Source organism: Lissotriton vulgaris, chromosome 3_1 (genome assembly GCF_964263255.1).
Source record: "Lissotriton vulgaris chromosome 3_1, aLisVul1.2, whole genome shotgun sequence".
Classification (NCBI taxonomy): Eukaryota; Metazoa; Chordata; class Amphibia; order Caudata; family Salamandridae; genus Lissotriton; species Lissotriton vulgaris.
In genome coordinates, this window is record NC_141689.1 from 40526648 (window position 1) to 40540166 (window position 13519).

The 13519-nt window shown below is 44.2% G+C and overlaps 1 protein-coding gene across 1 annotated transcript in view; it reads left to right on the plus strand.

Annotated features, from left to right (window-relative positions):
- The window catches only part of LOC147725890 (long-chain-fatty-acid--CoA ligase ACSBG2-like), a 282463-nt gene that overhangs the window by 224235 nt on the left and 44709 nt on the right, over positions 1 to 13519 (plus strand). The window contains exon 12 of the mRNA XM_086960032.1: positions 943 to 1082. Coding sequence (XP_086816158.1) covers positions 943 to 1082 — 140 coding nt within the window. The remainder of the gene's footprint in view (positions 1 to 942; positions 1083 to 13519) is intronic.

Genomic DNA, 13519 nt, shown 5'->3' on the forward strand with positions numbered 1-13519 from the left:
ACTGGGTAAGAGTGGTCTGCTTAATTCAGACACTCTGTTCATCACCACCCCCTTTTCTGAATCGTTTTTGGCCACTATAGGTGTGGCAGGGTATACTCAGACATGAGTCCCTTTCTCACTGCACCATCAGGATTCAAGCAAGCCGGGCCGAAGACGGCTGAAATGCCAGAAACCGGTCCCCAGTAGCTTGTCTCCTTTCGGGTGAAGAATTGGCTTGGTAGTTTAGTCTGCCCTGTTCCCATGATGCACTGGGCCAGGGACAGACTGATTTGCATATAGCCAGGTTCTGAGCTGGGATGGTGCAGTGAGATAAATAACGGTGATGGATCAAGCCCTGATCTTTGGACTGGGTAAGAGTGGTCTGCTTAATTCAGACACTCTGTTCATCACCACCCCCTTTTCTGATTCCTTTGATTTCTGGCATTATTTTTCTTGTTCATTCAAAGACAAAGTGCTATTGCATGACCCTGATATTTTTCCGTTGAGCTTTGTTGGTAAGCCCATTGACTTGATCAGGTATTTAGAAGCTAAAATAGAGTTTGGAAAGAGCCATACTATGTAAAAAGGTATGTGCTGGTCAAATGTGATACTAACCTTAATTGGCCTCTTCAAAGGATATCAGGCATCTATTGTGATCCTAATCCAACGCCTCAACTTTCAGTACACAGCGTTAATTCCCAGGTTCTGTCCCCTTCCATGCTACTCAAATGTTTGCCTACTAGGTCATGTGATGTTTATCAAGGAGTTTACCTGGATAATGAGGTTGCAAGAAAGACTTTTCATGTGGGAGAGAATATACATTTGATAGTACAATTAACAAGAAAACAAATAGGATACAGAGACTGGGGCTGCCTCAGTCCCTTTATGTTGGTTTAATATTTTGTGTAAGGTACTTGAACAATAGCCAATATATAATTGGTGCTTGTATCCAATTGATTGCAGAACTGGTTATCACAGCAGGAGGAAAGAACATTCCCCCAGTTCCAATTGAGAATGCTCTGAAGAAGGAGGTGCCCATCATCAGTAACGCCATGTTAATAGGTGACGAGAGGAAGTTCTTGTCTATGCTGGTGACTCTGAAGGTAAGAAGGCAGAGCTTGCTCATGCTCAGCAATGAAGGTAAACAGGAACCCTTGACCATACGTATCACCATGGAGGTAGGCACTGAGAGCTCACTCATGCTGATCAAACAGAAAGAAAATGGGGAGAAGTTGTGTCTTCTGATCACTCTGAAGATGGGAGAGAAGAGACTGCAAATGCTGATACTTGTAAAGAAAATTCCTGTGCTGGCTCATGAGACAGATATATTATCCATGCAGATCACTCCAAAGGTAGGAGATGATAGACATCTGTGCTGACCTCGTATACTTGGAAGGTGATTTGACCATGCTGATTATTATGAAGATAATTGAAAAGTTGTGTGTGATTATGTAAGTAGATGAAAGAGATTACACACTGATGACTGTGAAGTTTTTGGGGAACAGATTATCTATGATGCTCATTCAAAAATAAGAATGTAGAGCGCATTAATCGCTTTATATAAAATGGCTTTAAAGATACAATGCAGTGCCATGGAGAGGCTTAAAATGAGTGGAGATTGAGAAGCAGGGAGAGAAGCAGAGAGAGAAGGTGCAGAATGAGGCATGGATCCACATTCGGGACTACTTGAAGATGATACAAGAAAAAAAGCAACCCAAGCCAGAGGGTTTCCAAAGCCCTGGTAGAATAGTACAATGCATTTGATCATGACTTTCTAGAGTGAACTTAAAGGAGTGGAATAATCGTGTATGGACTCCGAAAGTAAAAGAAACAGCTGAAGGTCACCCGGCCAACTTGTCCAGAAAGAAATCTAGGCAGAGTTCAATGGAAGCAAAGGAATTTGCAGAGGAGACTGGGACGAGAGAAGAGCCAATCACTGAGGACCACCACAAGCGTGACCATAGTGTTGGTGGACCACCGGGGGCACTGAACGGGAGTCAAGATGGCGACTGTTTGAGATGGTTGCACAGCAGCTCCCTGATCGCGGATGTAAAGTAATACATTGGATGGCGGCATAACAGAGTAACAGACATAGGAAACTGGAGGAAAACAGAGAGAAAGATCAAGAAAAGGCTTACTTAGCCAAACTTAGAAATACCAACTTCTTAAGATTTTAAGTAAAATTGTATCACATGTTCTATTTGAACTCATGAACCTCTCACTTTGGGGAACCAAGGATCGATTTCTACCTCAGCACTAATATTAGCTTTAGAAATTCTAATTACTCATGTGAACCTTTCATTTAACTGATAAGGTTCGATGCCTTCTTACTTGGAGTCCCTAGGATCATCAGGCAATCAACCAACCATTACCCTAGTCCACTATCAATTATCCATTGACTCACATATTGATACAACATCCATATGGAATCCATCTTCTGTTTTCTACTTTATTATAATTATTATTATTATTTGAGATTTGTAGAGCGCAACAAATACCCGTAGGTGTCTCGGCACTGCGGACGGATGAGGGAAGGTATGAGGCCAGTGGGCTGAGTGTTGTTATTGGTTAAATAACCATGTCTTAATTTGTTTGCGAAAGGTCAGGAGGGTAGGGGCTGTCTTTTATGTGGAGGGGAAGTGTGTTCCATAGTCAAGCAGTGGCTATTGTGAATCCTCTGTCGCCCCAGGAAGATTTTTTTGTTCTGGGGACCGTCATTAGGTTAACTGCTGAGGAGCTAAGGGGTCTGGTGGGTGTGTAGAGTCTAAGGGGTTTTGTAGGAACTTGGGTCCAGAGTTATTTATTGATTTGTTTGCGATGCACAGCGCCTTGAATTTGATGCGGCTTCTGATTGGCAGCCAGTGGAGTTTACTTATTATGTTGGATACGGGTTTAAACTTGGGGGTGTTGGTCAGGATTCTTGCCGCCGCGTTTTGAACCATTTGTAGTTTATTTAATACCTTTTCTTGGGTGTTGAGGAGTAAACCGTTGCAGTAATCCGCCTTGGACAAGACTAGAGTGGTCATGATCTTTTTGCCGGCACTAGAGGGGAGATATGGTAGAAGTTTTTTGTTTTTTTTGATGGTGTGGAAGGCGAAAGAGGCCACAATGTTGGCGTGTTGTTGAAAAGATAGAGTATTGTCAAAAATGATGCCTAAGTTTCTGACTTTTTTGACAGGTGAGGGGGGTGGACCCAGATCTGCTGGCCACCATTGTGGGGACCAGCTGGGAGAGAGGTTGCCGAATATCATTACCGCCGTCTTCTCCGAATTTAATTTAAGGCAATTGTTTAGCATCCAGGAACTTATTGCATGCATTACATTTTGGAAATTTGCTGCCACTGTTGGGCAGTTGCTGTGATTTTCTATTACTAGCTGGGTGTCGTCAGCGTATGTAGTGAGTAACATGCCGTGTGATTTGATGACAATCGCCAAGTCCGATACGTATATATTAAATAGGGTCGGACTTAGCGAGGATCCCTGAGGGACACCGCAGGGGAGAGTGTAGGGTGGGGATTTGAAGTTGCCCTGGGCGACTGACTGTGACCGGTTGGAGAGAAAGGATGTGAGAAGGGTTTTAGCCCTGTTATTGATACCTAGTGTCGAGACACGATTGATAAGAATGTTGTGATCAACTGTGTCAAAAGCCGCCGGTAGGTCTAGTAGGACCAGACCAGCGGCTCCTCCCTGATCGAGTATCCTTCTGATTTCATCTGAGGCTTTGATGAGGGCTGTCTCGGTGCCGTGTGCCTTTCTAAAACCAAATTGTGTGTCGTCTAAGCAGTTGTTTTGTTCGATGAAGAGTGATAGTCGGTTGTTTAGGACTTTTTCGAAAACTTTGGCGGGGAATGGGAGACAGGCGATGGGTCTATAGTTTTTTTTCCGTGGGGTCAAGGGTATGTTTTTATAGCAAGGGTTTAATGATAGTTTTTTTCCAGGGGAGGGGTAGATCCCTGAGGTGAACATGGAGTTGCAGATGTTAGCTAGTGCTGGGGCTATGATTTCAGGTATTAGTTTTAGAACAGCTGGGGGGCAGGGGTCATTGGCGGATACGGATTTAATGGAGGAGATGTGGTTTAGGATTTGGTCTGCAGTGAATTGGGAGAATTCTAGGAGGGTGGGAGGGCAAGTGGTTTTTACGGTAGGGGGTGATGTGGAGGTGGGTATGTGTGTGGCATCGATGGAGGAGGTGGAATGGTTAGTGACGGTGAGATTGGTTACAAAATTGGTATAAATATGACTGACTTTTTCCTGAAAAAAAGAATCTAGAGAGTTACAGAATGTTTGAGTGGGTGTTGAGGGGGGGTTGGGTTTAGGATCTGACAGACTTGTTACAATCTGAAAAAGCTGTCTACTGGAGTTTTGTGATGAGTCAATTTGGTTTGTGAAGTATTTGCTTTTTTCGGAGATTATGAGTTGTTTATATTTAGTTAGTGCTAGTTTGTATTGAATTCTTTGAGTTAAGTCGTAGTTCTTGCGTCATTGTCTTTCTGTGTTCCTACAGGATTGTTTTTCTAGCCTAAGTGCCTCAGAGAACCAGGGGGCTGATGGGGTTTTCCTATTTGTTGAAGTTGTTTTGAGTGGTACTAGTATGTTGAAGGCTGATTGGAGCCACTGAGTATATTGTGTGGCTGCTAGTTCGGGTTCGGGAGAAAGGTCTAGTTGAGAGGATAGAAGGTGGGCTTTGAGATCAGATCGGGGATACTTTTCCACGCTTTGAATTGTTTGGGGGTAGCGGGTAGCATTTTCTATTTTGATATTGAAGAAGATCGCAGAGTGATCTGTCCAGGGGAAAGGGAGGATGTTTTCGATGGTAAATTGTTGATTGTTAGTAAATAGCCCATCCAGGATGTGGCCTGCTGAATGGGTAGGTTTGGTCACTAGCTGAGTGAGACCTGTTGCTTCTAACTCCGTTAGGAGGTTTGAAGTGTCGTGGTCGTTGTGAGTTTCCATATGGAAATTGAAACCACCTAGGATGGTGAAGTTGTTTTCTCCGATTGAGGGTTCAATCAGGTGCTCTAAGGTGGATAGGAACTCGGCTCTGGGCCCCGGAGGGCGGTATAGAAGGATTCCTTTAAAGGAATACGCGTGCGTGAGCACTATTGTGAATGAGAAGGCTTCACAAGTTTTGATAGTGATGGGGTGGTTCTCATCAAGTGGTGATTTCAATAAATAAGAGTTAGTCCTCCTCGGGGAGGCAAGATGGCGGCCGTGAGGAGCGGCTGAGCAGCAACCTCAGCAGTGTGGACATAGTTTTCAGCATGAACTCAACAACCCGTTCATTATTTTAGAAAATACATGCCATGAGCTTGCCTTAAACATACCGGGCAGATAGGGGTCTGAGCTGTTCCGCGGAGTTTCGGATCGGTGTCACACAGTACGGCGGTATCTGTTTCTCCGCATCTCGGCATCTCGGCGTCTCGGCTGTCTGGATGCTCTGGGCCGATCCTTGTTTCATGGCGCTCCCCCCTGGCCTGCGGAGGATTGCTGCTTCGCCCTTCCTGAGGTTTGGGCTGGTCTGGAGTCCCGGCGGAGTTCGCGGAGCCCGGAGGCGGAGCCTCACAGGGATGGGATCGGAAGAGAGGAGCAGAGGCGGCGGAGCCTGTGGCGGAGCCCGTGGCTGCTGCCGCTGTGGCGCCTGTGACTCAGACAGAGGCAGTCTTGTTCCAAGAAGCTGTAAGGCACACGTGTGCAGAGACCGGATCCGAGTGAAACAACAACTGTCTCTACTCTCGGTACTTGCTTCATTAATGGCTCCCAAACCCAATACTGGAGGGTAAGCCTTTGTCAAAAAAGAAAAACGTTGACAACACTGGCATAACAGGCAGCAATACAGACATTTCCGTGAATACTATGCCCGTAATTAGTACAGGGATTGAGGGGGCAACACCAGAGGGGGGATCTGGGGGACGGGTAAAGCAGCAACAGACGTCCTCAGGTCCGAGCACCCCAAAGGAGATGCGACCCCCTTCTGCTAGAACCAGACAAGCCACAGCCACAGCCACTGCCACCATGAGTGTTGTAGTTTTTGGACACAAGGGAACCCAGTAGGGGACCTTCGGACCGTGGGTTACTTAACTTATTTTAAAGAACAGGGGTCCTAAGGATTTACAATATGACAAGAAAATAGCAATATAGACTACAATCAGTGCTATATTTTTGAAAAAACGCCCAGCCGGACGTAAGTTTATTCATGAAATAATGTAGAGTCGTGTTGGCCCAAGGGGGGGCCAAGGTTAGTAGCAAGATAGGGTACAGTCCTGCACCTATCCCAAAAAGTTTAGAAGAGATAAACCAGGAAGAGGGAGATAGAACAAGGAAGAAGTTTTTCAGGCAAGCGAAAGGTTTTTGAGCCAGAAGGTGACTTGTAGTTACAGTAAATGCAGTTACAACAAATTCACCCTGCAGTGTCAACAATTTCAAATACACATATTAAATCATATGCTACACTGCATATTGCGTCGACGTTTCGATCCCTAAGGGCTCATAATACACTGGGATCATCATCAGGACAATTTTACAGTTAATGCCTGCAGTAAATTAAGAAAGCCTGTAAAGAAAAGGGGGGGGGGAAATAATAACAATTTTAAGGCATAAGCCTACAACAAAGGAAATTTTCAAGAAGAATTAATACTCGACAGGGCACAGTTATAAGTTAAAAAGGCCATTCTATTACTTGAACTCGCCGGTTCTTGAGTAGTGTAATTGTGATATTTAAAAAAACGTATTTACATGTGGAGAAGTGTTAAAAAACGGCGCAGTGACATCGGTGTCATTCATTGAGAATCGTGCTGCATCCGTAGTGACATAGGAAAAACTTTTATTGCGTCGTACGTGCTCAGTGATAAAGTGACTCAGTGAGTGAAATAGTGTCTATGGGCAGTCGCCGTTCCAATGAGGGCAGGAGTTTAACTTTGCAGGACCCGGAATTGAGGGTATGGGGGCTCAGGATGTGACTCCCTGTACAGGGTACTTGGTGCAGCTAGGTAAAAAGTATTACCATTAGTCGTGCAGCCATGGGTGTGCAGTGTCTAAGTCGGAATTGCACTAAGGGGTAAGGCTTACCTGGCGCTACTGATAGCAGTCGCCTTGGGTTGGGGTAATTCTTCTCACCGGAGGAAAGGTATTTCCACCCGGTGCGCAACATCAAATGCTGTGTGATAATAGAATGTTGCCGTTAGTCTAGGGCTCAGAGTGAATCACTAAAAATTAATGCAGGGAGGAGAGGGGCTTACCTGGCTACATTTAGTGTAGCCGTGTAGGGGGGAGTCTGTTATTTTCCGTTTTCGGAGGCGAGGGAGGTCTCCTTCTGATGGATCCTCGTGGTTGCTGGGGATTTTAAGTTTAGACATTAATGGAAGAGCTCTAGTACTGGCAGGGGTGCTCCAGTTATCCGCATTCGCATGTAGTAGGCTTACCTGGCTACGTTTGCTGTAGCCGAACGGGGGGAAAAAGAGTAGGCGCTCTTCGTTTAAGATGCAGCTTCAATTTCCTCCGTGAGGTAGCTGGGGGGTACAAAATAACGGAATAAGGGACCGGGCTCCGTAATTGACGGAGTGCTCTGAAAACCAGCGTTTGCATCATGGGCTTACCTTGCTTCTGGATGGAAGCAGCGGCGGGGTGGGCGAAGCTCGATCGGCTTCTGCCCCCTTCACAGTGGCAGCGCAGGTCCGCTGTGTTGGGAGCCCTCGTGGGCTAGACTTATGTGGCGAGATACTAGAGATGAACGAAGGACTAGTTTCAAGTAGTTAGTATTTCGGCAGACATCTTGAGATGAACGAAGGACTAGTTTCAAGTAGCTATTATTTCGGCGGACATCTTGTGATGGTCAATTTGGCCGGGTGGCCAGAACTTTCTATTGGACAATGATTGTGCCTGTAATACCGCGCGAACATATAGCCCATATCAATTGTGAGTTGGGCATTAAATAAGTGGTGTGACATGGGATATTTACCATTTGTATTAAGGCGTGAGGTGGTGATAAAAAAGTGAATTAAACTTGTGCAGATAAGGCGAGTAGTGCTGGCCAGCCATGCTCTACATTCATACACATCTGAATTGACAGGGTTACATCATCAATGTTTTCAAATTTCAGGTGTTCACACCGCATTACCTCAAAGAAAACACATTATATACAATGTTTATCTGATTGTTTGGAGCTGCATACAATTACTTAGAGGAGTGATGTCCAGTCCTCCGTGCGATTAAGTGCGAATAGAGTCCAGTAATATTATGCATTTTAGCTCTTCTTTATTCAGTAGGTGGGACATGCTTCCCCCTCTTGGTGGAAGCTTCAGTGACTTCAAGATAGTCCAACGAATGTCATCCTCATTATGATTGAATTCCTGGAAGTGTTCCACCAACGGGGCGTTTGGCGTACGGCACCTGATGCGGCTCCTGTGTTGGCATATCCTGGTCTTGATTTTCTGAGCTGTCTGTCCCACATAATTTTTCTTGCATGGGCATTGGATCAAATAAATCACGTTGGTGGTATTACAATTTGTAAGTGTGTTGCATTTAAAGGTGACGTTATCAAATACAAAACTTTTTCCTTCAATTGTGAAATTACAGACTGTACATCCACCACATTTCACGTGTCCAACTGTGGGGGACAGACCCCAAGCGGATTCAAGAGTGGAAGAGTTGGTAGGACTAGGAAGAGCAGCCCGGATTAAATGGTCCTTCAGGTTCTTACTCTTTTTGAATGCAAAAAGCGGGCGTTCCAAAACCAGGATTCCTGCATTGATTACTGGCCAGTGTTTCAGAATCATTTTTCTCACATTATTGGAGATGGGAGAAAATGTTGTAACACAAGCTATTTTGTCCTGCTTGATTTTCTGGTTAGGGACAAGGAGTGTCTCTCGGGGGCGATACCACGCTCTTTTGAGAGCGTTTTTGACAATCTTTCCTGGGTATCCCCTATTTTTTAGCTTGTTCGCCAAGATGGTGCTTTCACGGAAGTAATCCTCCTTGTGAGAGCAATTACGCCTAATTCGTAAGAATTGGGAGAAAGGTAAGGAGTCCCTCAATGCCCTTGGATGGTTACTTGAGTATTCTAGCAGAGTATTTCTCTCTGTGGGCTTTCTATAGAGTTTCGTGAACAGCTCACCGTCCTGATGCAATATTGTCAGATCAAGGAAATTAATGGAGTTCTTGTCAGAGGTGAGGGTGAATTGGAGACCCAGGCAGTTGTTATTCATCCAATGTAAGAAGTGGGAAAGTACACCGATGTCTAATCTCCATAACATGAAGATGTCATCGATGTACCTTCGCCACATAATGACACCGGAGAAAAAGGGGTTGGAGGGTACAAGAATTGTCAGTCTCTCCAACTCGTCCATGAACAGTATGGCCAGGTTTGGAGCGAAAATAGCCCCCATGGAGGTCCCCTTGATTTGTTGGTAAAATAGGCCTTGAAAGGTGAAGAAATTTTTGGTCAGACAAACTTCCAGAAGCTTACAGATAAAGGATGTTGGAAAGGCATGGGGACGCGGACGGTTGTCCAAAGTTCTTTGTATAACAAGTAGGGCTGGTAGGGCTGCTGTTTGCGGGATATTCGTGTACAGGGACTCCACGTCCATGGTACAAAGCGTGTCAGTGATTGAATTGAAGGGATGGTGTTCAATCAGATTGATCATGGCCATGGAGTCGTGTACATAGCAAAATGTTTGGGGAACAAATTCTTTGATAAAGAAGTCAACATACGCTCCTAGAGGCTCCAATACCGAGCCACAAGCTGACACAATAGGGCGGCCCGGGGGGGCATTTAGATTTTTGTGAATCTTTGGCAAGGTGTATATTACCGGTAATCTTGGGTTTTTTACATTAAGGTAATTAAATTCCTTTTTAGTCAAAAAACCTTCTTGTACTGCCTCGGTTGTTATTTTCAGTATTATTTCTTGGATACCTTTAGTTGGATTGGATGCAAGTCTAAGGTAGTGATCTTTGTTCCCTAGCTGCCTCTGGATTTCAGCTGTGTAGGAGTCCAACTCCTGTATAACAATGCCGCCACCTTTATCTGCACTTTTTATCACGATGGAGTCATTATTTTTTAGGGAGACAATGGACTCTTTCTCTTTAAGAGTGATGTTATATGGTACAAACTTTTTTTGTCCTTTCATGTTCGAGAGGTCCTTGAGAACTAATTTCTCGAATGTGGTGACCTCAGGTGGGATCATATTGGCCGATGGTAGAAAGGTAGATGGTGGCCGGAAGGGAGTTTGGGCATTTATCTCGGGAGAGGGGTGAATTTGGAAAAATGCTTTTAGGCGTATTCGTCTAAAGAATTTCAGGAGTTCGGTGTGTAATTCCATAAAGTTCGGGGCCACAGTTGGAACAAAAGTGAGACCTTTTTTCAAAAGGGAAAGTTCGTCTTGTGCCAACACATGAGTGGAAAGGTTGAAAATAGGAATGGTGTCTATTGTGGGGCTAGGCTGTATTACCACTGGTAGTAATTGTTCCTGGTCCTCCTTTCCCCCGGTGGATTTACCCATCTCTGTGGTTTTTTGACTTTCCCTCGCTGTGGTGGTTCTTGCTGGCCTCTGGCTAAAAAAGAATTGGAATTCTGATGTGCTCCACCACGTCTTGATGTATTTGATCCTTCGCCGGCGTCTGAATTGTCAGAAGATTCAGCTGAGGTATCGGAAAAGCCAACTAGGTTCTGTCTCCTGTTAAACCTCCCCCAAGGTCTATTCTGTTGGGGGTTGCTGTATGCCTTAGTGGTATAAAAATCCTTTTTTTAAATAAGGATATGTTGTTTCAATGTTATAGGATTTTATGTCTTTTTTAATTTTATTTGATTTTTTATTTTGCTCAATCTATAGAACTCTGCTACTGTTTTATCTACCTGTTCTATTAATTTCTTGCTATCGGCAATACTGTCAGGGGCCTCAAGTTGTTTCAAAATTTCTGCAATTTCTGTCTCCAGTGTTTTTAGGGTTTCGGAGGCTGTGTCTATCCCTAGTGCCAGCCAATGGCGGGAGCAGGTAGTACCTATGTAACTAAATCCTGTTATATCTCTTCTAAACTTTTTGGGATAGGTGCAGGACTGTACCCTATCTTGCTACTAACCTTGGCCCCCCCTTGGGCCAACACGACTCTACATTATTTCATGAATAAACTTACATCCGGCTGGGCGTTTTTTTAAAAATATAGCACTGATTGTAGTCTATATTGCTATTTTCTTGTCATATTGTAAATCCTTAGGACCCCTGTTCTTTAAAATAAGTTAAGTAACCCACGGTCCGAAGGTCCCCTACTGGGTTCCCTTGTGTCCAAAAACGATTTGAGCGCAAACGCTGGTTTGCAAGGTCTCCAATCTTGTCCAAACTAATTAGTTTGGGTCCCCTAGTACCTAGTACTTTTTACCCCACTGTTTCTATACTTATCCCACACGGGCGATTCCCATCTTCCCTTTTTTTCCCCCCTTCCCCTTATTACCTCGACAAGGTTACTATGTCAAACCATGCCCCGCTATACACAGATGACTATTTAAAACATTTATGCTCTGGGCCATCACTACTTTCTGATAATGCAGACATTTCCAACCAAGTTAATAACTCGCTTCCAGAACAGCTTGAAAAACTGAGGAAAAAACAGGTCTGCCTACAATTAATGATTCTGATGTTAACTGACTATCTTAAGGCGGAGGTTATCCCTTTGGGCTTGCAAGTCCGGAATGTACCAGGTATTTTCACGGACAATCCGAAATATATAACAGAATTTAGTTACATAGGTACTACCTGCTCCCGCCATTGGCTGGCACTAGGGATAGACACAGCCTCCGAAACCCTAAAAACACTGGAGACAGAAATTGCAGAAATTTTGAAACAACTTGAGGCCCCTGACAGTATTGCCGATAGCAAGAAATTAATAGAACAGGTAGATAATACAGTAGCAGAGTTCTATAGGATTGAGCAAAATAAAAAATCAAATAAAATTAAAAAAGACATAAAATCCTATAACATTGAAACAACATATCCTTATTTACAAAAGGATTTTTATACCACTAAGGCATACAGCAACCCCCAACAGAATAGACCTTGGGGGAGGTTTAACAGGAGACAGAACCTAGTTGGCTTTTCCGATACCTCAGCCGAATCTTCTGACAATTCAGACGCCGGCAAAGGATCAAATACATCAAGACGTGGTGGAGCACATCAGAATTCCAATTCTTTTTTAGCCAGAGGCCAGCAAGAACCACCACAGCGAGGGAAAGTCAAAAAACCACAGAGATGGGTAAACCCACCGGGGGAAAGGAGGACCAGGAACAATTACTACCAGTGGTAATACAGCCTAGCCCCACAATAGACACCATTCCTATTTTCAACCTTTCCACTCATGTGTTGGCACAAGACGAACTTTCCCTTTTGAAAAAAGGTCTCACTTTTGTTCCAACTGTGGCCCCGAACTTTATGGAATTACACACCGAACTCCTGAAATTCTTTAGACGAATACGCCTAAAAGCATTTTTCCAAATTCACCCCTCTCCCGAGATAAATGCCCAAACTCCCTTCCGGCCACCATCTACCTTTCTACCATCGGCCAATATGATCCCACCTGAGGTCACCACATTCGAGAAATTAGTTCTCAAGGACCTCTCGAACATGAAAGGACAAAAAAAGTTTGTACCATATAACATCACTCTTAAAGAGAAAGAGTCCATTGTCTCCCTAAAAAATAATGACTCCATCGTGATAAAAAGTGCCGATAAAGGTGGCGGCATTGTTATACAGGAGTTGGACTCCTACACAGCTGAAATCCAGAGGCAGCTAGGGAACAAAGATCACTACCTTAGACTTGCATCCAATCCAACTAAAGGTATCCAAGAAATAATACTGAAAATAACAACCGAGGCAGTACAAGAAGGTTTTTTGACTAAAAAGGAATTTAATTACCTTAATGTAAAAAACCCAAGATTACCGGTAATATACACCTTGCCAAAGATTCACAAAAATCTAAATGCCCCCCCGGGCCGCCCTATTGTGTCAGCTTGTGGCTCGGTATTGGAGCCTCTAGGAGCGTATGTTGACTTCTTTATCAAAGAATTTGTTCCCCAAACATTTTGCTATGTACGCGACTCCATGGCCATGATCAATCTGATTGAACACCATCCCTTCAATCCAATCACTTACACGCTTTGTACCATGGACGTGGAGTCCCTGTACACGAATATCCCGCAAACAGCAGCCCTACTTGTTATACAAAGAACTTTGGACAACCGTCCGCGTCCCCATGCCATTCCAACATCCTTTATCTGTAAGCTTCTGGAAGTTTGTCTGACCAAAAATTTCTTCACCTTTCAAGGCCTATTTTACCAACAAATCAAGGGGACCTCCATGGGGGCTATTTTCGCTCCAAACCTGGCCATACTGTTCATGGACGAGTTGGAGAAACTGACAATTCTTGTACCCTCCAACCCCTTTTTCTCCGGTGTCATTATGTGGCGAAGGTACATCGATGACATCTTCATGTTATGGAGATTAGACATCGGTGTACTTTCCCACTTCTTACATTGGATGAATAACAACTGCCTGGGTCTC